The 26,435-nt window shown below is 39.5% G+C and overlaps 1 protein-coding gene across 6 annotated transcripts; it reads left to right on the top strand.

Moving 5' to 3' along the window:
* Positions 1–1,061: 1,061 nt before the first annotated feature.
* On the top strand, positions 1,062–23,982 carry dzip1 (DAZ interacting zinc finger protein 1). Of its 6 annotated transcripts, none has more exons than XM_037536536.1 (19): positions 1,062–1,165; positions 2,061–2,252; positions 2,514–3,125; positions 5,273–5,357; positions 5,444–5,574; positions 5,763–5,921; positions 6,781–6,918; positions 6,993–7,055; positions 7,169–7,276; positions 8,668–8,716; positions 8,809–8,856; positions 10,794–10,856; positions 11,215–11,366; positions 11,856–12,042; positions 14,382–14,535; positions 15,933–16,318; positions 17,653–17,792; positions 19,074–19,242; positions 23,521–23,982. In XM_037536536.1, exons 2-19 carry the CDS (start codon positions 2,217–2,219, stop codon positions 23,601–23,603), a joined length of 2,763 nt encoding a protein of 920 aa, XP_037392433.1. In that variant the 5' UTR covers positions 1,062–1,165; positions 2,061–2,216; the 3' UTR covers positions 23,604–23,982. The 6 variants fall into 6 exon arrangements, with proteins under 6 accessions (XP_037392433.1, XP_037392434.1, XP_037392430.1 ...); XM_037536537.1 differs by having other exon boundaries at positions 2,061–2,219; XM_037536533.1 differs by lacking the exon at positions 1,062–1,165 and having other exon boundaries at positions 2,192–2,322.
* Positions 23,983–26,435: the final 2,453 nt, after the last annotated feature.

Here is a 26,435-nt window from a genome sequence, read left to right on the forward strand (position 1 = left end):
GTGATATCCTGTGATTTGGTTATAAAATATGAAAATATTTTACAGAATTTCTCAGCTAGTCAAGTTTACATTTCATAAAGAATTATAAATGTCAAGCTCTGAAATGTCACCAACAAATGACATGACAAAACTTTTTTTACAATTACTTTGTTTTTAGTTGGATTGCTTCCTTGCAATTCATTTATATTTACATTTAAGGACATACTGTAAAGCCACAGCACACTTGGCGATGATATGAAACAATAGGCCTACTTAAAATACAAATAGGATGTTAGTGGAGACACTGTTTAACATCTGGAGAGATTTTTACACATAATTTGCCCTTAGCAATACATTAATTATTACATTGTAAGTATGTAACAGTAGTAAAAATGTGGTTTCTGGAAATTCTCCTACTTTTAAATGTTTTAATCATATTTATTCATTATACTTAGAATTAATCTCAATTTAATAATGAAAATTCTTGAAGTGGTTTAATTAAATAAAGATACTATAAAAAGCAGCACATCTTTTTTTACACAACATACATCTATTCATTTATTTATTCATATATTTACATGTATTTTATTTGTATCTCTCTTGTGGCTAGGTCTAAAACAGATTCAGAGATTTTTTTTAATTATAGCATTATTAATTTATTTAATTTATAGTTATAATCATTTCTCAAAGCTGTAATTTTACCTCTTAATTTCGGTTCTCTCTTTTTATGGCCACTAGGCGGCGCTACAGACTAATAAAACGTAGCCACCTTACAGCCCTCGCTGGTCATAAAGTGACAGCAATGATGTTCTGACCAGTGAACATACACACGGTTAAAACTGGACATTCCCGCTTAGTGGTGGCCCAGTAAGTTACTTAGAGAGCTATTGGCCATTCAGGGCATCCTGCAGTTTGTTCACATTAAAACGACAGCCATTAAAAATGGAGCCATCGTGCAACGCTTAACTAATTAATTGCAATAATTTAAAATATCAAAAGCCCTGCATTTCAGCGGGGGGCGTCTATTCTGGGGTTCCCTCCCCTCCCCCATCCCTCGCGCGCGCGCACTCTCTCTCCCTGCAGTGATGAGCCGCGTCTGGAATGTGTGGAGCTGCGACGTCACGTCGTCCTGCATGTTAAACTCGGGGAATTTGGCCACTTTTTCACGAGTTCACTTAGTAGTTGGGTAAGTCTTCGTTTTTTGGTTCTTTCGACGTTTTCCAGTTACAAACTCAAATCAATTCTGCATCGCAGTTCTGTCCTAAATCAGTCTTTGTTCTTCGCAAAGATTAAGGCGAAAATGTTTGGCTAGCTTTCCCAACACCGTTACTTCTCCAGTTAACCCAGCTAGTTAGCTTTAGGATAACTAACGGTGTAACGGGAGCCGGTGTGGTGTGTGGTGTGAATACAGCCGTGAAGCTCAGCGGCTTTTACTTCTCAGTTTGCTTCTCAGGTCTTAAAACCCTTCCCAAACTCCTTGCTGCCCGAAGTGCTCAGCTCCGCCTTTGTTCAGCGGGGGAACTTGCCCCAACTTGAGATGTTTTGAAGGCGAAGTAACTTGAGAAGGAGTCGGTCAGTTAAGCTAGCCGGCCAGCTGGGGAACGAATGGCTGAACGGGGAAATGTTTGCAGGACACCGGCTGGTCTAGAACCAGTTCTGAGCTAGGTTACATAAAATGTATGTATTTTCGACGCCCTTGCTTTTAAAATAAGTCACAAACTGTGAGAAAAAGAGTGATAACCTACACAACTTTTACTTCAGAAGTGTCGCTAATCAGGAGCTAACTTTAGCTAATACGCGTATATACAGTAACGTTAATGGGATCAAGAGAAGAAATTAGCACTGGAAGTTTTTCCAAACAGTTGCGCTTAATTTAAAGCCAGGCTTGTGTGATGTTGAGCTTAGTGTTGAAGATCGACCCTCTGCAAAGGTTTTAGCCTTCCTGACGTGAAGTTCTGAGCACCGAAAGTTTTGACCCAAGGGCGTGCCCAGCCAGATGCGCGTGAAGATGTACCTGATGTACCTGAAGATGTAGGTGAACCCACCTGCAGTGATTTGAGCTTTCTCGTTTGTTCTTTCAGCTAGCGTTAGCGAACGGCTAACAAAGTGGGACACGCGGTACTGTTTCCATGGAGACTGCCAGGACGCCCTGATTCGGTGTTTCCACACGCAGGGAGGAGGAACCGCTGTTGAGTGTCCTTCCTATTTATTTCTGAAGCCTCGTGAAAAAACGCAAGATGGTAAGGAGAGAACACCGACACCGAACCAGCGGCGTAAGGTGGATTCCTGTCGATGGCTGACTTTTATACTGATCATCGCTTTCCCTGCTTCTCTGTGTCTGTGGTGATTCCTGCTGTCTCTTCCTGATCTTCTCAGCCTTTTGCCGTGAATGCTTGTTCGATCTGCTATAGCTATAGTTACTATGCTGCAACATCTGTGTTTGACCTTGACGGTTAAATTTGTCAGATAATTAACATTTAATTGAATTTAGATTAGATTTAGTCTATTTGCTAACCATTTCTGTTCCTTCGCAGCCATTTTACAACAACGTCTACTACCCTTTTCCATCAGAGCCCCTAGGGGCTCATTCCTCAGCAGGGATCCCATCCCTGCTCAACTCCCCCCAGAGCCAGCTGTCCTCAGGCAGCCAGAGCAGACCTACTGGCTCAGCCATGTCCAGAGTTCTCAGCTGTGGAGCTGCTGCTGTCGCTGCGCCCTTCAAGTTTCGTGCCCGTCGCGAGAGTGTGGACTGGCGTCGTATCAATGCGATCGATGTGGAACGGGTTGCCTGCGAGCTGGACTTCCAGACTCTGCAAGACCACATCACCGCAGTGACGTTTTGCAATGTGGAAGGTGAGCGGTGCCCCCGCTGCCAGAGCCAAGTGGATCCAGCCCTACTCAAGCTCTTCAGACTGGCCCAGCTCACTGTGGAATACCTACTGCACTCCCAGGACTGCCTGACCGTCAGTCTGCAGGCTGCCGAGGAGCGTCTCCAGGCTGAAGCCCAGGAGAGGGAGCAGCTCAAAGCGCAGCTGCAGAAGCAGATTCAGGATGCCAAGTCCTTAAAGGAAGAGCTGAAGCAGAGGAAGAAGATTATTGCTTCTCAGCAAGCCATGATCACCGCAGGCATAGCTAATTACCATAAGGTTGGTGTGAACCATGCTGAGATGTGAGCATGCCTTATTATCATTCTCATTGGTGGTGTGATGTTGCCCCTCCCCCATTTGAAGCTTTTGCCTCACTACTTATTGTTCCCATCTAGCGAAGGTGGAGAGGGCTAGAGAATTTGTTACTTCTGTGGTGTGGAGGAACAATGTCTCATGAACTGTGTAAGAATATGCAGATTCTACATTACTGGTGCCATCTGGGCTGTTTGAATTTGTTCAGCTAATCGTCCCTTTTTTTGAGGCACTGTTCAGGATTTGGAGCTGAAAGCAGATGGTGGGAGCTGGTGACAATGACTTCTCTCAATCCACTTATAAAAAGCCTCAAGAGCAGTAACCAAAACAAAGGCATCCCCCCCTTCATTGTCTTACTGGTTAATGTACCATTAAATCTAAGGGTTGCCATCATCATTTCCCTTGCAGCAGTATTTGCCCTTTATACCTTTCTACATTTTGGCCTACTGCTGAAATAGACACGCTGCTTATTGCTATCACAGTTAACCATGACCAGCTGTTGCCAAGGCAACACCTAATGTTTCATATGCCTGTGGTTGCTTGGGTGCTTGAAGGCTTGGCAGCATTAAACTGTCACCACTGTATGTGGCTTTATAATTAATTGTACAGTGCTTTAATCTCAGACTTGATGGTCATTGAAATCGCTGACTCGTTTCACAGAGAGCCAGGGAGGGCAGTACACTATGTCCAAGAACAGTAGCTTACTATGCCTAGCTGTCTACAGCATTGGAGTGGTTCTTTTGGCACACTGGCTATATAAACCAGGTCGTGATTTCTGCAACACAGAGTTCGACTGAATAGCATTACCACTTGATTACACCTGCCGAATAAATAGGTAGAAATGGATCTCTGGCTGCAGAGATTCTTCAAAGGGGTAATTGAATTTTATGGCTGAATCGGGAATTTATGGTAGACCAGCAATGCAATTATGTCACACAAGCAGTGCCTTATGGAGGCAGTTTGGCAGGCACTGCACATTTTCTCTGCTTTTCTAGCATTGTGCACAAATACACACACTCAAGCGCACAGATACGGAACATGTGACTCTGGTTCAGTTTGAATTACAAAAATGGGCAGATGTGTGTGTCATTGCTAAATGTGGTGTGTGAAGGGCAGAGGCTGGTTTACTTCTCTCCTGTCAGTCTCTTTGTGAACTGAAGCTTGCTTAGGTTGAGTGGCAAGATGAGGATAGCACCACTGCACATTTCCATGGCAACAGCCCTCAGAGGCTCCTCACTCAATACTTCACTGTTGTGCGTGTGGTCTGCAAGTGACGGCTTTACAGCAGCGTGCTGTGACCCACTCATCTCTCAGGCTTGACTTGATGTGACTTTTTTCATAGTGGGAGTCATTGTTTTTTTCTGCTTTGCTCATATTCCCTTAATTTCTTCCTTGTTCCTTACCCCAATTATAATACTGTGCAAAGGTCTGTGGTAAATTGTTTGTCTCAGAAGAAAATAACATTACTATTATATACAGTAGAACAAATGTTAGCGCATTAAAAAAGTAAGACAAGTTTCTTTTTAAAAAAAAAAAGTGGTAGACGTTTAAGTGAAAATAAGTTTGCAAATCCTGTTATAGACTTAAATATGGCGTAATGTGCAGGAGTAGGTTCTCTGTAGAGGATGTCTACTTTCAATTAGAAAACAACAGAAGATGTAATTAGACCAGGACACATAGAAGAACATGTGTTTAGTTCTAGATTGCTTCTCATTGTAGTTTCCATTTGGCTGATCAGTCCTTCGTTACATTAAATCAGGAGTGTTGTTTGTGGATTTGATGTCATGAAGGATTGATTAGCGAAAGTAAGTTTTAGATGGTAACTACAATTAATATAGGACTTTCATGTTGGGAGGTTTGGAAATGGTTAAACGAACAATGATATACGTGAAAACGTTGCTTAAGGTATTACTGTTATTTGTAAACAATGTTATGTTGTATATTATATTATCTTTAATATATTTTAGTTACCACTTACTTTAAGTATTAGCTTTTAAACATATACTTTTATGTAAGTACTTGTTATTTACACAGTGAATATGTATATATTTTATGAGTCTTAAGCAATGTGCACCTGTCACTGATTTACCCATCTCATTTTGCTCATCTTACAGTGTCAACATTGTGAAAAAGCCTTCATGAATGCCTCTTTCCTGCAAAGTCACATGCAACGCAGACATCCTATGGACTATGACATCAGTGAGTCCCACTGCCAGTTCTCACGTTGAACGTCACTTGTGTATTGACTCTATTTGTGTTTATTCATATCCTTTCAACACTGACAGAACTGATGACTGATAATCAGAAGAAAGTTCATACGGTGAAGTTACAGGAAGAGATCAACAAGCTGCAGGAGCAACTAACCCTGGCCAGACTGCAAATGGAGACGCAGCAGAAAGACTACTCTGCCAAGCAGGTCAGACGAAAGGACACTGTGTTTTTTCCAAATATGCAGGAGGAATGGTGTTGTATCTTATGTTTATGGTTATTGTAAACTTTATTCATAGTTCCGTGTCATAGTTTTCACTTTCATACATGTCTCAAATAATTGGGCTATTTAATATCTTTTTCTTCACGATGATATTTTATTACTCTGCAATTCAGGAGAAAGATCTTAATCAGAAACAGGAGGAGTTTATGAAACAGTTGGATATGTGGAAGGAGGACGAGCGAGTGCGCATGAACAGCAAAATAGATGAAGTCAAGCAGGCCTGTCAAAGAGAAATGGACTCTCTGCACCAGAGGAACAGAAATCTAGAGAAAGTGAGTCCTCATATTTATGACTGAAAAAACTGAGAAAATCTACAGATGCACAATGATATCCAAATAAGTATTGGTGGATAATTGCTTTGGCGTCGGATAGATGTTTAGGTTTCACTGAAAATTGAAAGTGATGTTTGATAAGGTACACTGTACAAATAATCAGTATAAAACTGTAAAAGGTCTGGCAGTAGGGGTGCCATACCTGTTAATTAACTTTAGAAGTATTTTATCTTAGTGATGGTAACAGTCTGTTAATATTAGTTATTTGATTTCTTAGAAAAACTAATGCAATTCTGCCTTTTGCCAGTTAAACTAGTTACTCTGACATAGAGTATGTTACCCTAATGATTACAGTAATGCCCATAAAAAAAAGTGTCCATGAAATAAAGGTGATCATTTGTTTTTGTGAATTTACATTCTGTTTTTTGAATTCACAACAGCGGTGTTAAAATGCAGTATATATGCATTTAAAATTCAATATGCATTTAACCTTGTTATGGGTTAAATGGGTATTGACCATTACATTATACAGTACTTTGATAGTGTACTCAGTTTCCTGCATTCCTTACAACTTAGGAGTTAATTTAAAAGAAAGTAAAAGATAAAAATAAATGAAAGTTGCATTTCTCTGTATTGCTAATCCAGATAGATTCTCAATTCCCAAAGTGGTCCCAATTTCTACATTTAATAAATGTTTTCGTACAAGTATGGCCACATAAGTACGTGACAAAATTGCATCGTTGCGCTTCCCAAGTTTGTGAAATGTCTGCTAGAATGTGGCTTGTTTAAAATGTTGTAGTGGTACAGGATCTCGCAAAAGTGTGTAATAAAAGTGTACTCTATTGCATTTGTTCCTCAGGAGGTACTGAAGTTGCAGCAGAGCAGTAAGATGCAGGACAGCACACAGACTATACAGGCACAGACAAGTTCACTACAAAACACTGAGAACAAGCACTTGCAGGAGGTCATCCAGCTCCAACAGAAACTCCACAAACAGGTCAGCCTCCTCAAGTGGAAGCACATGTATTTATGAACTCATTATCATCGTACTGAGGTTTTTCTTTTTATTAGGAAGTGAAGTGGGCAGCGAAAATGCAAAAAATGAAAGAAGAATATGAGAGCGAGAAGAGTCAGGTAGGTATATGTTATTTACATATGCTATTCAGTCAGCCCAGCTTTGATTGGTCCCGTTCCTCTAATGACTGTTGCCTTGACCTCCATGTGCACTTTGTTTGCTTTCGGTTCAGCTACAGGCCACACTGGCCGATGGGCAGGAGATGGCACAAAGGCAGAGGCAGAAGCTAGAGCTCATGCTGCAGGAGCAGCAGAAGATCATCACCTCCAAGGACAAGCAGGTCAGTGCTGCAGAGAAGCAGAGGAAGTCCGACACTTGTTCAGGATTTCCTGTATTTGCAGAGCCGCAGCTATGCAGTCATGGGAGAGGGAGGGAGGAAAGATATAATCGGCAAATAGGTCTCAATAGATTAATTTGGGGGCGTGTCATGAAAACAATGGAAGATGTAGTTGCTTTGCCACATTAAATTAAAAGCAGAAGTTTCTATCACAGTACAATGCACATCCTGCTGTTTCCGTTATGTGAACAGTCTCTAAATAGTTGTATTGTCTTCAATATGTATGTGTGAAGCTGTATATAAGACAGCCACCCAACTCCGTTCATGAAATATATGGTAGAGCCTGTTGGTTTCATTGTTTAATTGAGTTTAATCGATTAGCGGTTAACACTTGGCCCACAATTCAATTCATGATGCTGGATTCACAATTTCATATTCTCACGGTCAACAAAATTCAAATGGAAGAAAATGATGTCTTTGCTAACAAACATTCTGGTGTGGTTAATTGGTGCTGACTATTTGCAAACATACTGGTCAAACAATGCAATTGCATTCAGAGCCAAAATGTCCATTATTACACAATTTATTATCATATATCAGTGATGCTTGTTGTCACATTTTTCACATTGTCACTATGCATTGTTTGACCCCAGTAATCAATAGATGAGTTTTATAATAACAATATTAATTTTACTTAATTGCATTCGCAGATCTAAAATTTTATGTTGCAGCATAAACGGGCAATCAGCGCGGTACACAGGTTCTACACCATTTAAAAGGTTTTAAAACTAGTAAGAGTTTATAAACCTATTCTAAAAGTTACAGGTAGCCAGTATTGTTCTTTTTAAAATAGGAGTTATATATGCTCTCTGTCTTGTTTTCTTTAAGATCCATGTTACTGTATTTTGTACAAGTTGTAAAGAATGTATTTTTTTTTTCTTTTTTGGGAAGCCCAGTAATAAGAGTATTACAGTAGTCAGTTTTGCTTGTAACAAAGTCATATACACGTTCTTCCACATCACTCTGGGGTGGATGGGATTAAAAAAACACCAGAGGCTGAAAAAACAGCACGTTTTGCAGGTAAGATATGACGTGATGCAAAACGGCCTCATATCTCCCTGATCGTTTTTTGCTGGGATTTAGAACCAAGAATTAGTACCGTGGTGTAGTCCTGATCAAGCTGTAAACAATTTTGTGACATCCTTTTTTATGGAGCTCAGAAGCTCAATCATGAACTTAAGAGGGATACGTCCTGCTTACTTTCCCCCTGTTTATTGACTGCCTTGTCCACTGCAGGTGCTCGCAATGCATTAACGCCGAATAGAAGACGTGAAATGTAATATATTACTGCTCAGATTGTTTTTCAACAGGGTTGGATTGTGTTTGCTTTACAGATGAAACAGGTCAACTCAAATCCACCTACCCTAGTACTCCAGCAAGAAGGTATTGATTCAGCTGTATATCTACAATCTAATTATAACTGCATTCTTGTGTTTTAAATGTTCAAAGAGCATTTTTCTCTCACTTTGTTTTAGTGGTTGTGCCATCAGCTCCGGAGCTTAAACCCAAAGTGGTAGTCAGTGGTATGTTACCCCCAACAAGCCCCTAGATGTTGTTTTTCCTTTTTTCTGTCTGCCATAGTCCTCATCAAAAACCTCCAGAGAGTGAAATAACATTGTCTGCCCTCCCAGTATAATCTTCAGAGATCTGTCAATGTTCATATCCATTAACACACACTGATGACAACTTTCTGACTGTTGATCAGTCATGTGAATGTGTTCACTGATTATAGTCTAAATCTGGTGTTCTCAGCCGTAGACGTGGAGTTCCACATGCCCTGCACAGTTTTGTGATTTCCCTGCTCCCGACAAACCTGATTTAATTCCTCAGCCAATTATCAAGCCCTTTCTGAGCTGACGTGGGTTTGTTAAAGCAGGAAAACACATAAACGGATTTTATTTCCAAGTAGGAAAATGGAACATGGGAAATAGCTCCAATTTCTGATTTGAAGTATAAAACGAAAATGGACAGCATGCTGGCTGGTATGCGATTTTTCTTGGCATCAACAAGGAATATAAAAAATATGTTTGTGCTGAATTAAAAATGAAAAAACAGGAAACTTGTTTCGTCTATAAGGCTTGTAAGAGAAGATGCAGCAACTGAGCCTGATTTTTCTGAAAATGGATAACAAACACATACATGTTCTAACATGAAATGCTAGGTGTGATAATGTTAATTATGGGCCTAAATAGCCTAGATTAAAAATTTTGTCTTGTTATCTGCAGCTACATACATGGTAGGATAATGCATTGATTAACTCTAGATAATTTAAACTAAATATATCTGGGTATGTCAGAGGCTTGCATTTATCCGGCACTCAGATGAGCTGTATTAAGTCCAGTGCCACTGTCTGACCATAGGCTGTAACCACAATATTTTATGCTGAAATTCATGATTTGGCAGATGTAAAATACAAAAAAAAGAAAAGCAAAAAGACAGTGTAGCATCGTATTAAATACATAAATTACATTATGCGGTAAAATCATATGAATAAATGTTCTTCTTGAGTAAATTAATACAGAAAACAGACTTGCATGTTAAAAAATACTGAAGTATTCATGAGGCATACTCAAATAATTACAAATCTCAAATCATTACAAGAAAATTGTTTTATTTTTTAATAAATGTTAACCATCGCTTCACCGAGGTGGTCTAACTCAAGGCACTTTATTTCAATAAGAAAGAATAGAAAACATATGTTTCCTTTATTCTACAGCAAATGGGTTTTGGGCTGCACAATACTAGCTTTATTGCAACTGAGTGCCGACTGGCTGGCGACCGGAGCAGCTCATTGGCTTTTTGTGCTCAATGACGTCTGTTTTAAACTCCTATATCTCAAGCCCAGAAGCATTTAGAAATACAGCTGTGTTCAGCATATGAATGCATTGTTTTATCTTAATCATTAAGTATTTACAAACTATGAATTTAGTTATTCTCCTTTCTGCAGGTTCAGTTTTTTACCTGTTAGCGCTGGAGAGGCTGTGTTTCTTTTTGCCGTGTTTGGTGCTGTTTTTAGCAAATTAACCATAAAGCTATTTAGGGAATATCTGAATCCCAGAATTGAAAACCACATATCAACCCAGCAAACAAATATCCGTATAGTCGAAAATGTGGGTCTGTGTGTGTGTTTGTGTGTAAATAGTTTGTTGTTAATATTCACATTCCAGTAGTATGTAATCAAATGTCCAGTATAATCTAGTATTAACCTGTGTTTGTATTTTTATTGTTTTGAAGAAAGTCAAATGAAATTGCATTACAAGTTGCAGAAAATGCCACTAAATGTAGTGTTTTGGAGTTCAGATTAGGGTTTGTCCACTTAGGATGTAACTGGAACATTTGGCTAGGGGTGGGCAAATATGTGCATATCATGTAGTAATAAAAAAGCCTTACCTCAGTTTTAGGTTCCCTTAGTGCACCCCCTAATACCCACTCTTGTCTGACCCCTTTTGTGATGTCCTAGTAGAGCAGTCCAGTTCAGTCTATAAATTGGATCCTATAGTGGAGCTGTCAGAGGAGGACAAAGGTAAAAAAGCAGATGCTTGTAGACATCTGTGGCATGCCTGCACACTCTCTGCATGGACGCTGTGTTGTCTGTCTTGTCCAGTCAGTGAGCATGTGGCAGTAATTCCAAACTACATAGAGGAGTGAGGTCGATTTTTGAGAATTCCTGAATTAGAACAAAAAAATGATTGTACTCATAGTTTTCAGCAGCCTTTTTTAAACGTGACATTGCTTTTTTTACGCCGCAGCTTCATTGCAAACAAGGTGTTATAATTTTGCCATATTGCCCCCATTTAGAGCATGTGAGAAAGAAAAGTGTGTTCTTTGCTCTGGGTGTTGTCTGATAGACGCATGTATTAAGTTCTGTTTTTTGTCTCCAGATTCCTCAAGCATCTCAGAAAGCCTTCCTGACACTCAGTCACTGCAGCAGAAAGCAGACGAGCTGCTGAAAAAACCTGGCCTCAAGAAGGACATGCGAATGGCTGTTCAGCAAAGCCTCCATGACAAGTTGTTCAGTTTAGGCATTCAACCTGTGAGTTCTTTATTCAATTCTACCTGCCGTCTGCTGTGCTTATCAGCTAGAGAAAAGTTTTATTGCTCAAATTGTTCTTTGGCCTTTGATGACTCAGTAAGACTTAGTAGGGATTCTTCTTACATTTGATTTGTCATTTCATTTCATTTGTTATCAACTTTGTCACCGATGGTTTCCTTAAGTTTTTTGTATGACTTTGATATCTTTACTAATGCTCCCTCCTAAAGTGAAAATACCCATGAGGTTACTGGAGTCTTTTGCTCAGGAGAAATACTTGAGCAGCAGTGGACTAAAGCAAAAGTGTCCTTTGTCTTTTCGTCTGATTTTATTGTTGTCAAGTAGAAACTACAGCAATAATAAGGATGTCTTCTTTTTTAAAATTTTTCCCTTCTGTGAGCATTCACATGCTGGATTTTTCAAAATCTTCATTCTGGTGTAGACGTAAAGCGACAACTTTTACCCAATGTTTATGATTCCTGCTTTTTCAAGGGGGCCAATCAGCTCTCCAAAACGACTTATAAGAGTGCCGTGGCCCAGATGGTGTCTGAGCGACAGCAGAGACAAGAAGAAGTCCCAGAATACCAAAAAGTGCAGAAAGAGGTCAGCAGAAAGCTGGAGCAGAGGCTCAAGGAGAAGAACACGGAACCGTCCTCCAAGCCTAAACAATCAGTACAAGGTCTGGCCTCTGCATTTCTGTTGTATGTCAGGGAGGAAAATAATTTGCTGTGTCAGTTAAAATTATTTTCATCATCATGGTTAAGATGTAAAAATACAGTGAAGCCTTTTTTAAGTTTACATTTGTGTCCGGCCTGCCCTGTATAAATGTAAATTGTAATTACATTGCTAAATTTTGATTTGCAATATATTTAAAACGCATGCCATCATCATATACTAACATATACTAATAGTTTAGCTTAAGGTGTTTGCATTTCTTAGATTGCATTAATGCTTTGCTCAGAAATTGGGCTGGGCAATATATATATATATATATATGTATGTATTTTTTTACATCCTTTTGGAGATTGACAATATATACAGTATCTCACAAAAGTGAGTGCACCCCTCACATTTCTGCAATTATATTATTATATCTTTTCATGGGACGACACTATAGAAATGAAACTTGGATACAGCTTAAAGTGGTCAGTGTGCAGCTTGTATAGCACTATAGATTTACTGTCCTCTGAAAAGAACTCAATACACAGCCTTTAATCTCGAAATAGCTGGCAACACAAGTGAGTCCACCTCACAGTGAACATGTCCAAATTGTGCCCAATTGGCGGGCAAGGTGGAGGAGCGCGAGGTGTCTAAAATCCACCACCTTTGTGGTGTTATCATGGAGGAGTGGAAGAGGATTCCAGTAGCAACCTGTGCAGCTCTGGTGAATTCCATGCTCAAGAGGATTAAGGCAGTGCTAGATAATAATGGTGGTCACACAAAATATTGACACTTTGAGCACAATTTGGACACGTTCACTGTGAGGTGGACTCAACTGTGTTGCCAGCTATTTAGACATTAATGGCTGTGTGCTGAGTTCTTTTCAGAGGACAGTAAATCTGCACTGCTGTACAAGCTGGACACTGACTAGTTTGTTATACTCAAGTTTCATTTCTATAGTGTTGTCCCATGAAAAGTTATAATATTTGCAGAAATGTGAGGGGTGTACTCACTTTCATGAGATACTACACTCACCGGCCACTTTATTAGGTAGTAAAAGTAGTAAAAGGTTCTTTTGCCTTCAGAACTGCCTTAATTCTTCGTGACTTTCAACAAGGTGCTGGAAACGTTCCTCAGAGATTCTGGTTGGTTATTTGAGTTCCTGTTGTCTTTCTATCATCTGGAACCAGTCTGCCCATTCTCCTCTGACCTCTCACATCAACAAGGCATTTTCGTCCACACAACTGACCGCTCACTGGATGTTTCCTCTTTTTCGGACCGTTCTCTGTGAACCCTAGAGATGGTTGTGAGTGAAAATCCCAGCAGATCAGCAGTTTCTGAAATACTCAGACCAGCCCGTCTGGCACCAACAACCACGCCACGTTCAAAGCCCCTTAAATCCCCTTTCTTCCCCGTTCTGATGCTCGGTCTGCACTTCAGCAAGTCGTCTTGACCACCTCTACACGCCTAAATGCAGTGAGCTGCAGCCGTGTGATTGGCTGATTAGCTATTTATGTTAACAAGCAACTGAACTGTACCTAATAAAGTGGCCAGTGAGTGTATATTAGTTTTGTTTTATTACCTTTTGTCTTAGCAGGAAAGTTCATTAACAGTCATTTTTAATCTGTTATTAATCTATATTGTCTTCATTGTTAGTTAGCAAATGCATAAAAGAACCTCCAGCTAAATTTTAAAGCTACATAAAAGTGATTTGGTAATGTAGTGATTCATAATCCTAATAGTCAATTATTAGTTTCAGTAATGGATAAACTATTCGACTATCAAATTAGTCGTTTGTTGCAGCCCTATTGTACAGTATAACAAAACACTGTCTGGCTATTTCTCAATGCAGTGATTAAAAAAAGACAGTAGTGCAAAGACAGTAAACAAAAACACAAAGACAGTAGGTGCGTAAACAACGTATACAGACATGTCCTTCAACAGTAACTGTAAGTCAGAAGGCAGAGGTAGAACTGAACCTATAATTACTATACTATAATTAAAAAATTAATATATTGCTGTTGTTGGAACGAAAACCTGAATCTCCAAAATGATGACTTTATGGAAGAAGTACAAAACATACTTTTTATGTTTTATGTTATGTGAAATTTACACACAATGTAAAAGACAACAGGTGTTTTCAAATGATTAAACTTTTGCTCTGACAGCCGCAGTATGTAAGTATATAGGTGTTAGAGTTGGTGTAGCGACAAAGTTGAATTGAATTGAATTCCTCAATATCAGTATTATAAAGACAAATATTACAAAACCCATTAGCAAATTATATGTTGTACAGCCATTTTTGGCTGGTGACATGGCTTAGTGTACTGGATATATTCTCTCTTTTACTAATGACAGTAGCTGAGTCCCGGCCACGGTCTAGTAGTTTACCCACCACAGTCACCAGAGTAATATCAGGCCCTCCTGCCAGACCACAGCACACACCCCAGCCTGCTCATCGGAACAAGACCAGCACTCTGCCCAAGACCTCCACGCCAGTGTTGCATCAGAAGTAAGCATCCTCTCACAGTGTGCTCCATTGTTTGCATGCCTTAAGTTTCTGCAGAGAGATGACAGAAATACAAAAAGATTATGGTTCAAACATGGGGCCGCACTACCCTGCTTTTAGGCTGATTTTAACTACAGTTTGCTCCTTCTGTCACAATCTAAAATAGATTTTTCAGAACATGATTGATGTTAAGGGAAGCGAGTCAATCTTTAGTTTTTCGATCGAGCGCTGGAGAGATCGAAGGCCCTCGGGGATTTTCAAGCATGTTTTGTATTATGTTATATTTTATAACTCAAAACATTGACGAGTCCTGTAGCATGAGAACATCAGCAATGTTACTAAATGAGTGCTTCAGGCAGCAGCCAGTGATTGAGCTAGGAAACGGGGGAAAAAAGGAAAAGAGACACACATGCAGTCCATGTGTGCAGCAGTTGAACACAGGCAGAGTAATTTTCTTAACAATTTCAAGTCAGCTGCCAGTTTGTAGTAAATTATTTCTCTGGCTCAAACTCATATTTGTGTTTCTCAACTAAAATTTATTCCAAGTTTGTGTTTTTGCTACATGTCTTGTATGGGAATAAAAGAACAAACGGGGGTTTGTCTCACAAAGCAAGACGGGATTCCTGACTATGTTTGAGCTTTACGAAACCTAAAAAATGTAACAGTGCAGGAAGGAACTTTTCAGGAAGACAGTTAACAACTTAGTTTGTTACCACAATTTAAATATTAACGCTACCATTAATCCTCATGCATATGCACAAGGAAGCTTGGGATTTATGAGTGTCAATCACGCAAAACCTGAGGAGTTAAGCACTTATTTCTAAAGATAGCAGAAGAAATTAAATGTGGAAAGTGAAGCACGGCCCCTGTAATAATGAGTAATACAAATTTTATTCCTTAACATTCATGTAGTTTGATTTGCTTTCTCTGCTAAAAAAGAGATATTTGTCATGTGATTCAAGCCAGAAACATTGCAAAGAAATAAAGTGACCACCTCCACCACTCCTTGATTGGTCCGAAGCTCAGGCCTGATTGGTGTAAGAGCCATTTATGATCAGAAATGCCAAATTTTACCTGGCCTTGCGCACATTTGGTGTGCAGCATCAGTTGCCAGAGTGATGCAGCTCAACAAAACGTGATCCACTTCTCACTTCTTCAGGTCTCATGAAGCTAGTTCAGCTGAGACAGGGTTGCTGACTAGGTTTCAGCTTCAGGTTCTCCATGAAAAAAAGACAGAATTCTGTAAAAGACCGATGCACTCTGTTACTGAAAGTGTTAGGATTTTAAATGTCATGTAGTAAACACATTTATCTGATTTGTAGATAGTAATAATGATGATAAGGATTTCAATGCTCTTAAAGTGATTGTTTAATCTATTATTGTTGCTCCTGTTTTAAAAGAACCCCTCCATTCAGTTCAGATGAAACCTCCTCAGAGGAAGAGGAATCTGAGGAAGAGTCTCCTCAGGCGCAGAAAACTTCTCAGTCCAAAGGCCCACAAGTGAACACAGCCACAATGAAAACTCAGCCACCAAGAGCCCAGCCACGCATTGCCCTCCAGGTAGGAAGCTCCTCCCAGGCTTTAGCCTTGCGCTCTGCAGCACTTCAGCCATCAGCACAGCGCTCTGGAGCTCACCAGGCTCCTGTGGTCAGCGTGAACAGAACAGAAGTGACTGTAGTGGAGAGTGAGAGCGAGTGGACTGAGGGCAGTGAAATGGAGGAGATTACCCTGGATCAGCTACAGACACACACAGACCAGAATGGAAATGTGCAGAAGGCCTCTCACAGTAAGAGTCTTGTTTCAGAGTTCTCTCAGTTAAGTGTGACACCAATGATTTTTATTTAATTAGCATGAAGTGTCAGTCTAGTTTTTCTTCATGGTTTGCATGTTCTTGTTGCTACTCTATTGTCTTCAATAATATAAAACCAGTTTTGTTGCAGATATGAAATAATTCTGTTATTTATTTATTTATTTAACTTTGCAGCAGCTATTTAAAATGAGTGCCACATTTTTACACTCAATAATAATATTAAGCTGCAACAAACAAAATGTGAATTTTGTGTGTTTGAGGCACGAAAATATAAATAAATGAAAGCAGTAAATGCAAACAAGTGGGTTTATTTGCTTATATTTTCAGTGTCATGCAGGGCTTGTAGCTTTGTTTAGCTCACATGATTCTGTGTAACTGTATACATTGTTGATAGATTTGACAGAACAACCAGTATTAGCTACTAAGTAAACATAGCTAGTAAGTATAACCCTGTTTACAAAAATTCCTAAATACGGGGCAAAATGTAAATAAAACCAAAGTGCAATGATGTACAAATCATTTAAACCCTATATCTAATTCAAAACAGTACAAAGACAATATATCAAATGTGAAACTGATACATTTTGTTGTTATTGTTTTTTTTTTTGTTTGTTTTTTTGGCCAGTTTTGATTTTGCTGCCAGCAACATTTTTCAAAACTGTTGAGATGGGGCAACAAAGGACTGGTAAAGTTGTATAATGCTTATAAAAACACCTGGTGATTAACTGGCAACAGGTCAGTAGCAGGATTGGGTTTAAAAAAGTCTTTCAGAAATAAAGATGATGAGATGATTGCGTTAAAAACAAAGCCTATCCCAGCAGTCACTGGGCAGCGGGCAGGATACACCTTGGACAGGACGCCAGTACATTGCAGGGCAATTTGTATATCATTGCATTCTATATTTGTTTTCTTTTTGCACAGTGTCCCAATTTTTTTGGAAATGGGGTTGTAAGCTAATCAGCCGGTTTGGCCACTTTAGGCCTGTATTTTAATAGTTGCAATCAGTGAACCAAAAACAAATAAATAATTAAATCGGTGATCACAATTACTTGCATGACTATTAATCATCAGCTAAAATGTAATGATTGTGACAGCCCTACTATTTAACATCAGTAGTGAATGAATCTTAATAAGTTTCAGAACGCATCACATTGGTGACCAACGGTTTTGTTTGTGTGTAGTTTGTAACATCTAAGTTAATGTTGAATAGCAGTTCTTAATAAGACAAGTGATTCCAAATGTTTGTACAGTAGTGTTCATGACTCCTGTGTATGTGTATTTCGGTGTATCAGCCAGTGTTCTGTCCTTAGGTAATGTGAAGGTTCTGACCAAAAATCTGGAGCAACAGCTTGCAGAGCGAGGCCTGAAAAAACCAGCAGGGGGCATCAACACAGTGCATGGCAAACCTACCGAAGTCACCATCACAAATGATGTGGTTCGAGATCTGAAAGTAAGACCTGTTAACACCCTTAAACAGATAATGCTGCAACCCCTAGTTTACCCTGAAATGTCTAAAGTAATATTTTACCACTTTTTAGTTGCAAATTTCCTATACATTTGTAGCTTAGTACCTTTTTATATGCATGCACTGTATTTGTAGACTTAATTATTTTATACATGATTTATAATTATTTATAAATTATGTATAATTTGTCAAAAATATAAAGCATGGTTACAAATGTAATAGAGTTCAAAACAAAAAGATTGCTGAAAGAGTGCTTGATGAAAAAACGAAATGATCTATGGAAATTATTCACACGAACAGCCTTAAAATCCCTAAAGACTGCTAATCTTTCTGCTTACCCCAGTTAAGAATGAAGGCATGCTGACATCACCTCTGAAAGGCTTTCTACATGACATCATCTGATGTTCAAGCTGTTTGTTTGTTGTTGTACAGAAATATGCAGGCCACAGCATTTTCCAGCAGTTTCTGAAGAAAGTAACATTGTATTTGAGTTTTACCAATTTTACAATTAAACAATTACAGTTATGGCAAATAAACACGGAAGAACAAACAAGAATTAAGTAAACACACATAAAGCAAATAACTATGTAAGTAATTAAGTAGGTAAAATAGTACATTCATTCATTAAAAACAATCAAACAAAAATAGCAAATCAAAAACAACAATAAATAAAGAAACACAGGTAGACTACGTACAGAGCAGTTAGGCAGTAGAGCTAGGCTGGGTACGTAGCAGTTAGACAGCAGAATGTTTTGGTAATGGGCACAGATTATTGGCAACTAGCAAAAAGAAGCCCTTAGGCAGTGTCAGATCAAGTCAAGGGAGAGAAAAAAACTGGTTTATGATAAATCTTATAACAACTTAATGTCTACATGTGATGAGAAGATTCACATTTAAGCTCAATGTTCTTTAGAAAAATGATTAATAAAAATTATTTTGCTAAATATTTTGGTGAAAAATTCCCATTTTCCTCTGCCTTTTTTCCTGTGTGTAACTGATACACATCACCTATGCCAGGAGAGCATCTCCGTTTATGAACTGTGAAGGGCAGTAAGCAGTATGACTGATAATGTAATACTGCATTTCTCTTGAAGAGGATTAGAAACTGTAAAAATTGTAATCTTTCATAGTTTTGTTACAGGCATATGGAGGATGGAAATCCAAAATGTGATCATACACTTGGTGGCTGTGGAGAGGATGCAGGGCTTCTGCAGGCTCTTTAAAATATTGTCAGGCAAAACACGGCTACTCTCGTTTGTCTTACAGTACACAGAGCTTGATGACGATGATGATGATGACTGGGATATCTCTTCTCTGGAGGATGTCCCTGCCACACACAAACCTGATCCTGCTGTTGTGAAAAAGAGCACGGACAAGAGTGTCGACACCAGCACTAGTGTGTGGGGCACCTCCACAGGCAAAGGACAGAAGCCTGGTACGTTGAGTGCTTGATACAAATCGGCAAGTTGTTTGAAAATGTTACATTAACTTTGGAGCCCTCTAATAAAGGGTAGGAAAATAAAAAATAATTAATTCACTAAATTTAGCAGCTGAGGAAAGTGCCTGTAATACAGCAATGGTAAAAACTGGTGAACAAGAAGAAAGAGAGAGCAAGATCAGTCTTTCTGCTAAACACAAAGCCCAAAGCAGTTTTTATGTATGTATGTATGTATACATAGGGAGAGAGACCCCAATTCCAGTGAAGTTGGGACGTTGTGTAAAACATAAATAAAAACAGAATGCGATGATTTGCAAATCCTTTTCAACCGATATTCAACTGAATTCACTACAAAGACGAGATATTTAATGTTCAAACGGATAAACTTTATTGCTTTTTGCAAATATTCACTCATTTTGAATTTGATGTCTGCAACATGTTCCAAAGAAGTTGGGACAGGGGCGTGTTTACCACTGAGTTACATCACCTTTCCTTTTAACACTCAATAAGCGTTTGGGAACTGAGGACACTAATTGTTGAAGCTTTGTAGGTGGAATTCTTTCCCATTCCTGCTTGATGTACAGCTTCAGTTGCTCAGCAGTCCGGGGGTCTCCGTTGTCGTATTTTGAGCTTCATAAAGCGCCACACATTTTCAATGGGAGACGGTCTGGACTGCAGGCAGGTCAGTCTAGTACCCGCACTCTTTTACTATGAAGCCACGCTGTTGTAACACGTGCAGAATGTGGCTCGGCATCGTCTTGCTGAAATAAGCAGGACGTCCCTGAAAAAGACGCTGCTTGGATGGCAGCAGATGTTGCTCCAAAACCTGTATGTACCTTTCAGCATTAATGGGGCCTTCACAGATGTGCCAGTTACCCCTGCCATGGGCACTAACACCCCCCACACCATCAGAGATGCTGGCTTTTGAACTTTGTGCTGATACAATCCGAACAGTGCTCTTTCTCTTTGGCCCGGAGGCCAATATTTGAAACGTGGATGCGTCAGACCACAGGACACTTTTCCACTCTGCGTCAGTCCATCTCAGATGAGCTCGGCCCAGAGAAGCCGGCGGCGTTTCTGGGTGGTGTTGATATGTGGCTTCGCTTTGCATGGCAGAGTTTTAACTTGCACTTGTAGATGGAGCGACGAACTGAGTTCACTGACAGTGGTTTTCTGAAGTGTTCCTGAGCCCATGTGGGAATATCCGTTACAGAATGATGTCAGTTTTTAATGCAGTGCCGCCTGAGGGGTCGAAGGTCACGGGCATTCAGTGTTGGTTTTCTGCCTTTCCGCTTACTTGCAGAGATTTCTCCAGATTCTCTGAATCTTTTGATGATATTATGGACTGTAGATGATGAAATCCCTAAATTCCTTGCAGTTGCACGTTGAGAAACGTTGTTCTTAAACTGTTGGACTATTTGATCACGCAGTTGTTCACAAAGTGGTGAACCTCGCCCGTCCTTACTTGTGAACGACTGAGCCTTTCAGGGACGCTCCCTTTATACCCAATCATGACACTCACCTGTTTCCAATTAACCTGTTCACCTGTGGAATGTTCCAAACAGGTGTTTTTGGAGCATTCCTCAACTTTCCCAGTCTTTTGTTGCCCCTGTCCCAACTTCTTTGGAACGTGTTGCAGGCATCAAATTCAAAATGAGTGAATATTTGCAAAAAACAATAAAGTTTATCCGTTTGAACATTAAATATCTCGTCTTTGTAGTGAATTCAATCGAATATAGGTTGAAAAGGATTTGCAAATCATCGTGTATATATATATATATATATATATATATATAACTAAAAATGCTGGAATACAGGCTTGTTTCTGAATATAGCTAGGCTTCGAGAATCATCATCTCTGATAGGAATGGGCTATTTGACTGACATGCAGAAACCAATCACAGAACTCGTAGCTCAGGGGTGTTTAATCTTGGTCCTGGAGATCTACAACCGTGGAGAGTTCAGATCCAACACACACTTGGCTCTAATGTTCAGATGCTCCTGAAGGCCTTCATTATCTGGATCAGATGTGCTAGATTTCTGAGAGCTGTAGTATTGAGGTACATTCTGAGTGCATCAGTGAGTTTAATTACACAGACTACAACCAAAAAATGTAAAAAATAAATTGACAGTCTAGTTTGCAATCCAGTTACCATGCTCCAAAGATGAAGCAGTCTGTAGCTGATTATTTTGATATATAATATATGATTTTATTTTGTGCCCTGGAAATATTGACTAAATACTCCACTCTTTATTTCATGAATTATATCATTTATGGTCATTATTAAATGAAAAACTAGTTAAACATTCTGTGCTATACAGGCTACAAATGTATAGGCTGTAAGAACTGAGCTAAGAAGAAGGAGGAGGCCGAACTATAAGAGCTGGCCCCTCAGAGTTGAATTGCAGGGGGTTAGTTAACAAAAAGGTAAAAACATAAGAGTACACGTAAAAGCATACATGCTGTTATGCTTTGCTTTTAATTGACAACATTTTGTTTTCTTTTAATATTATGTAATAAAAGATCAATTTTGTCAGCTACAGCTGGTGGCAGAGAAACAATGTTCGGAGTGTCAGTGTTTGTGAGTATATATACAGGGCGATTGAAAAAGATTCATACAATGCAGTAAATTGTAAATGGTTCAAGTCAAGAGGCTTTTATTGTCATTCCATCTATGTACAATTACACAGTGGAGAGAAATGATGTTTCTCCAGGAACAACACGGTGCAGCAAGGAACACAAAGTACAAAGTTCAGAATTAAGCTAGAAACAATTAACACGATAAATTAAACAGACATTAGACACAGTAAATAGACAGGACAGCGCAGCACCACCACAGCACACACTTCTGGACATGAGGTAGTGAGAATAAGGTGCAGAGATATTAAACATGATGTGATCTGTGAGTCACACAGATAACAAACATTGTTAGCAGCAATGTGCCAGATAGTGCAAGTAGAGCATCAAAAGAGGTGTGTGTGTGTGTGTGTGTAGAGTATGCGGGTGAGGGGGACTGTCAGATCAGTCCTTATGTGTTTAAAAACCTAATCGCTTGCAGAACAAAGCTGTTGCAGAGTCTGGCAGTGGTGGCACAGATGCCAGACGGCAGCAGTGAAAAAGGTCTGTGTGAGGGATGGATGGGGTCGTCCACAATTAAAGTGAGCATTAAGTTTATTATGTAGTTTTAAGTGCTCAATACGAACCTCCTCCAGCTGCTCCTCCAGCATCAACGGCATAGTCAAATGGCAGTTCATCCCCTACTTGATTGAGCATGTCTCACTGTACTCACAGCTCTTTCAATGCGATTTCGGAGATCATGCAGTGTTGTGTAACCAATGACGAACACTCTGAGCTGTTGGAGGTTCACTGTCGCCGAAAATCACGTTGCAGTTATGATGGATTCAGTCTTATTGAAGTGGAGGACGCAAAACGCTTTTTGCTCAGGGGTCACCCTGTATTTCTTGAAAAACAGGTACTGCCTTGCCCTGAGCCACTGTTCCTTTTATTGAGGCAAACAGCAAAAAAATGAAGTATACTATGTTGCTCCATGAATCATTTTGCTTTCAAATCAAATGATTGTGGAAAACCAAAGAATGTGGCTGATAATAACACTGCATGTAAAGTATAAAAATGTATTCAATCTATGCATAATTTAAAGCAATCACAATGGTCAGTCTTCATAGTAGCACATGTATTTAGATATAACTGATCAAATAAAAAGTCAAGCAGGAATAGTGGAAATTCCGATTTTCAAATTGGTTGAAGCAAATGACAGGAGGCACAGTGGCGCTGTGGTTCGCTCTGTTGCCTCAGCAAGAAGGGCCTGGGTTTGATTTCCAGCTGGGCGGCCTGGGTGTCCTTTCTGTGTGGAGTTTGCTTGTTCTTCCCAATTCTGCGTCGGTTTCCCACAATCCAAAGGCATGCTAAATTGCCCTTAGGTGTGTGTGTGTGTGTGTGTGTGTGTGTGTGTGTGTGTGTGTGTGTGTGTGTGTGTGTGTGTGTGTGTGTGTGTGTGTGTGTGTGTGTGTGTGTGAGAGAGAGAAGGTATATGTGTGTCTGCCCTGCGATGGACTAGCGACCTGTCCAGGTTGTATTCTGTCTTACTTCCAATGACTGCTAGGATAGGCTCCAGCACTGCCCATGACCCAGAATGATAAGTGGCTTAGAAAGTGTGTGTTACAGTAAGCCAAGTGAGAAAAGCAATGAATGACTTTATTGTATTTTTAAAGACATTTCCATTTGTGTTGATATGCATGTGTGTTTCTTTTTCCCAGGTCTGAATGACGCAGGCACAGGCAGCACTCTGAAGAGCAGTATTGTGACCGTTAGTGACTGGGATGATTCTGATGACATTTAAATAAAGTAGCAAATATTTAAAAGCAATAACAATGAAATACCAAAAACAACACAGAATGTAATTCACAGCTTTCTATATTCTGAATGCTGAGAACTGCAAATTTTGTAATGATTTTGTGCTAATTTCCTGAAGTTTCTACAGAGATGTATGGCATTAGCTGTAATAATCAACTATAGGACCTCTGGCCTTTTTACAGTCTATTCAGGGACATAGAGCAATAATCATCCATTCCGTGTATCTGTCAGTATGTTTAATATATTCAGTGTTAAAGATTTGTCTTAAAATATCTTAGATCTTGTCATGTGATGTTGCACTTTGAAAAATTATCCATGTATTTTTTTTAATGAATGTCTGAGTATGTAGTTTCTATTTTTTCTAAACAAACAAATGTCAAGAAACATTCATATAATAAAACATTTTTAATAAAAATTGAGAATGTTAGTCTTCACTTGTACACACAGAAGTTTCTTTAGATTTTTTAATTAAAATTACGCAGAAAGAATAAAATGACAAAAATCAATACAGAAGGTTCTTACATAATAGTGACAATTTTATATGTCCAAAAATTGATGTCCAGAAGCCTTAGGCACCTCAGGATGTTGCTTTAAAAGAACATATCTTGGTAATAAGTGGTTACCAGTAAACCACAATATATCATTAGAATAGATCTAAATAGTAAAAAGCATTTCTTATACTTTATCACGATCTTAACTAGTTTAACATAATGAACCATTAATAAGCCAAACCAGGTAACAGATGGTGACTGCTGGTAATACTTTACTTCAAATCACTGCTTATTGTTTTTATGTTATTTGTATTTATTTTTGCATTATTTTTTTCTGAGTAAATAGACATTTACTATAGTATAATAGTAGTATAATATAGTATATTATAATAATAATTTTTTAAATTCTGCTTTTCTCTAGTGCCTAAAACATTTGTACTGTACTGTGTGTATACATGTAAGCATGTATATGAGGTTAAAGGGCAAAATGTCAGTTTTTATTTGAGGGTATCTTCAGAACATTACATTGTGTCTTCAGTAGTATCTTTTCTTTTGGGTCATTATACACTGCTCAAAAAATAAAGGGAACACTTAAACAACACAATATAACTCCAAGTAAATCAAACTTCTGTGAAATCAAACTGTCCACTTAGGAAGCAACACTGACAATCAATTTCACAGCTGCTGTGCAAATGGAACAGACAACAGGTGGAAATTACTGGCGATTAGCAAGACACACTCAGTAAAGGAGTGGTTCTGCAGGTGGGACCACAGACCACTTCTCAGCACCTTTCTGCTTTCTGGCTGATGTTTTGGTCACTTTTGAACGTTGGTGGTCTTTCACACTCGTGGTAGCAGGAGACGGACTCTACAACCCACACAAGTGGCTCAGGTAATGCAGCTCATCCAGGATGGCACATCAATGCGAGCTGTGGCAAGAAGGTTTGGAAGCGCTACCAGGAGACAGGCCAGTACACCAGGAGACATGGAGGAGGCCGTAGGAGGCATTTGCCAGAGAACACCAGGATTGGCAAATTCGCCACTGGCGCCCTGTGATCTTCACAGATCAAATCAAATCAAATTTATTTATATAGCGCTTTTTACAACTGATGTTGTCACAAAGCAGCTTTACAAAAATGGGAATCACAGCACAGATGAAAGCAGGTTCACACTGAGCACATGTGACAGACGTGACAGAGTCTGGAGACGCCGTGGAGAGCGATCTGCTGCCTGTAACATCCATCAGCATGACCGGTTTGGCAGTGGGTCAGGAATGGTGTGGGGTGGCATTTCTTTGGAGGCCTCCGTGTGCTTGCCAGAGGTAGCCTGACTGCCATTAGGTACCGAGATGAGATCCTCAGACCCCTTGTGAGACCATATGCTGGTGCGGTTGGCCCTGGGTTCTTCCTAATGCAGGACAATGCTAGACCTCATGTGGCTGGAGTGTGTCAGCAGTTCCTGCAAGATGAAGGCATTGAAGCTATGGACTGGCCCGCCCGTTCCCCAGACCTGAATCCGATTGAGCACATCTGGAACATCATGTCTCGCTCCATCCACCAACATCACGTTGCACCACAGACTGTCCAGGAGTTGACGGATGCTTTAGTCCAGGTCTGGGAGGAGATCCCTCAGGAGACCATCCGCCACCTCATCAGGAGCTGCCCAGGCGTTGTAGGGAGGTCATACAGGCACGTGGAGGCCACACACAATACTGAGCCTCATTTTGACTTGTTTTAATAACATTACATCAAAGTTGGATCAGCCTGTTGTGTGTTTTTCCACTTTAATTTCGTGTGTGACTCCAAATCCAGGCCTCCACTGGTTAATAAATTTGACTTCCTTTGATTTTTGTGTGATTTTGTTGTCAGCACATTCAACAAGAATATTTCATTCATTGAGATCTAGGATGTGTTATTTAAGTGTTCCCTTTATTTTTTTGGGTCATTATACTTTTTAGCAAATTAACCTGAGCTTTCTTTTCTCATGATTTACCAGTGATTTACAACAGGTGATAAACCCACTGAGGATAGGTGGGTGTGCTATGGCAGTCTTATTCCTACATACTGGATAAAGTTTTGATTTCTAATTGATGAACTTTGGGAATAAAGGAGCCCTGAATTCTACACACACACATTTTCTTAATTGCTTATCCCTCTGGGGTCTGAGTTGAAACGTTATTATTAAATGATGAAACATTATTAGCAAATTCCTTCTTTACTTTCCTTAGACAATTGTTTTTATTTACTTTAACCCTCCTGTTATGTTCATTTGTCAGGAACAGCCATGGTGTTCCCGGGTCAATTTGACCCGGTACATGTTTAATTACC

This window comes from Pygocentrus nattereri, chromosome 30 (genome assembly GCF_015220715.1).
Source record: "Pygocentrus nattereri isolate fPygNat1 chromosome 30, fPygNat1.pri, whole genome shotgun sequence".
Taxonomy (NCBI): domain Eukaryota; kingdom Metazoa; phylum Chordata; class Actinopteri; order Characiformes; family Serrasalmidae; genus Pygocentrus; species Pygocentrus nattereri.

Excerpts from the sequence above, each read along its gene's own strand:
- dzip1 (XM_037536533.1), top strand. The coding sequence starts at position 2,272 with ATGGCTGACTTTTATACTGATCATCGCTTTCCCTGCTTCTCTGTGTCT. Across the intron at positions 5,575-5,762 it reads AAGACTACTCTGCCAAGCAG|GAGAAAGATCTTAATCAGAA; the intron begins GTCAGACGAAAG and ends TCTGCAATTCAG. Across the intron at positions 10,857-11,214 it reads GCTGTCAGAGGAGGACAAAG|ATTCCTCAAGCATCTCAGAA; the intron begins GTAAAAAAGCAG and ends TTTTGTCTCCAG.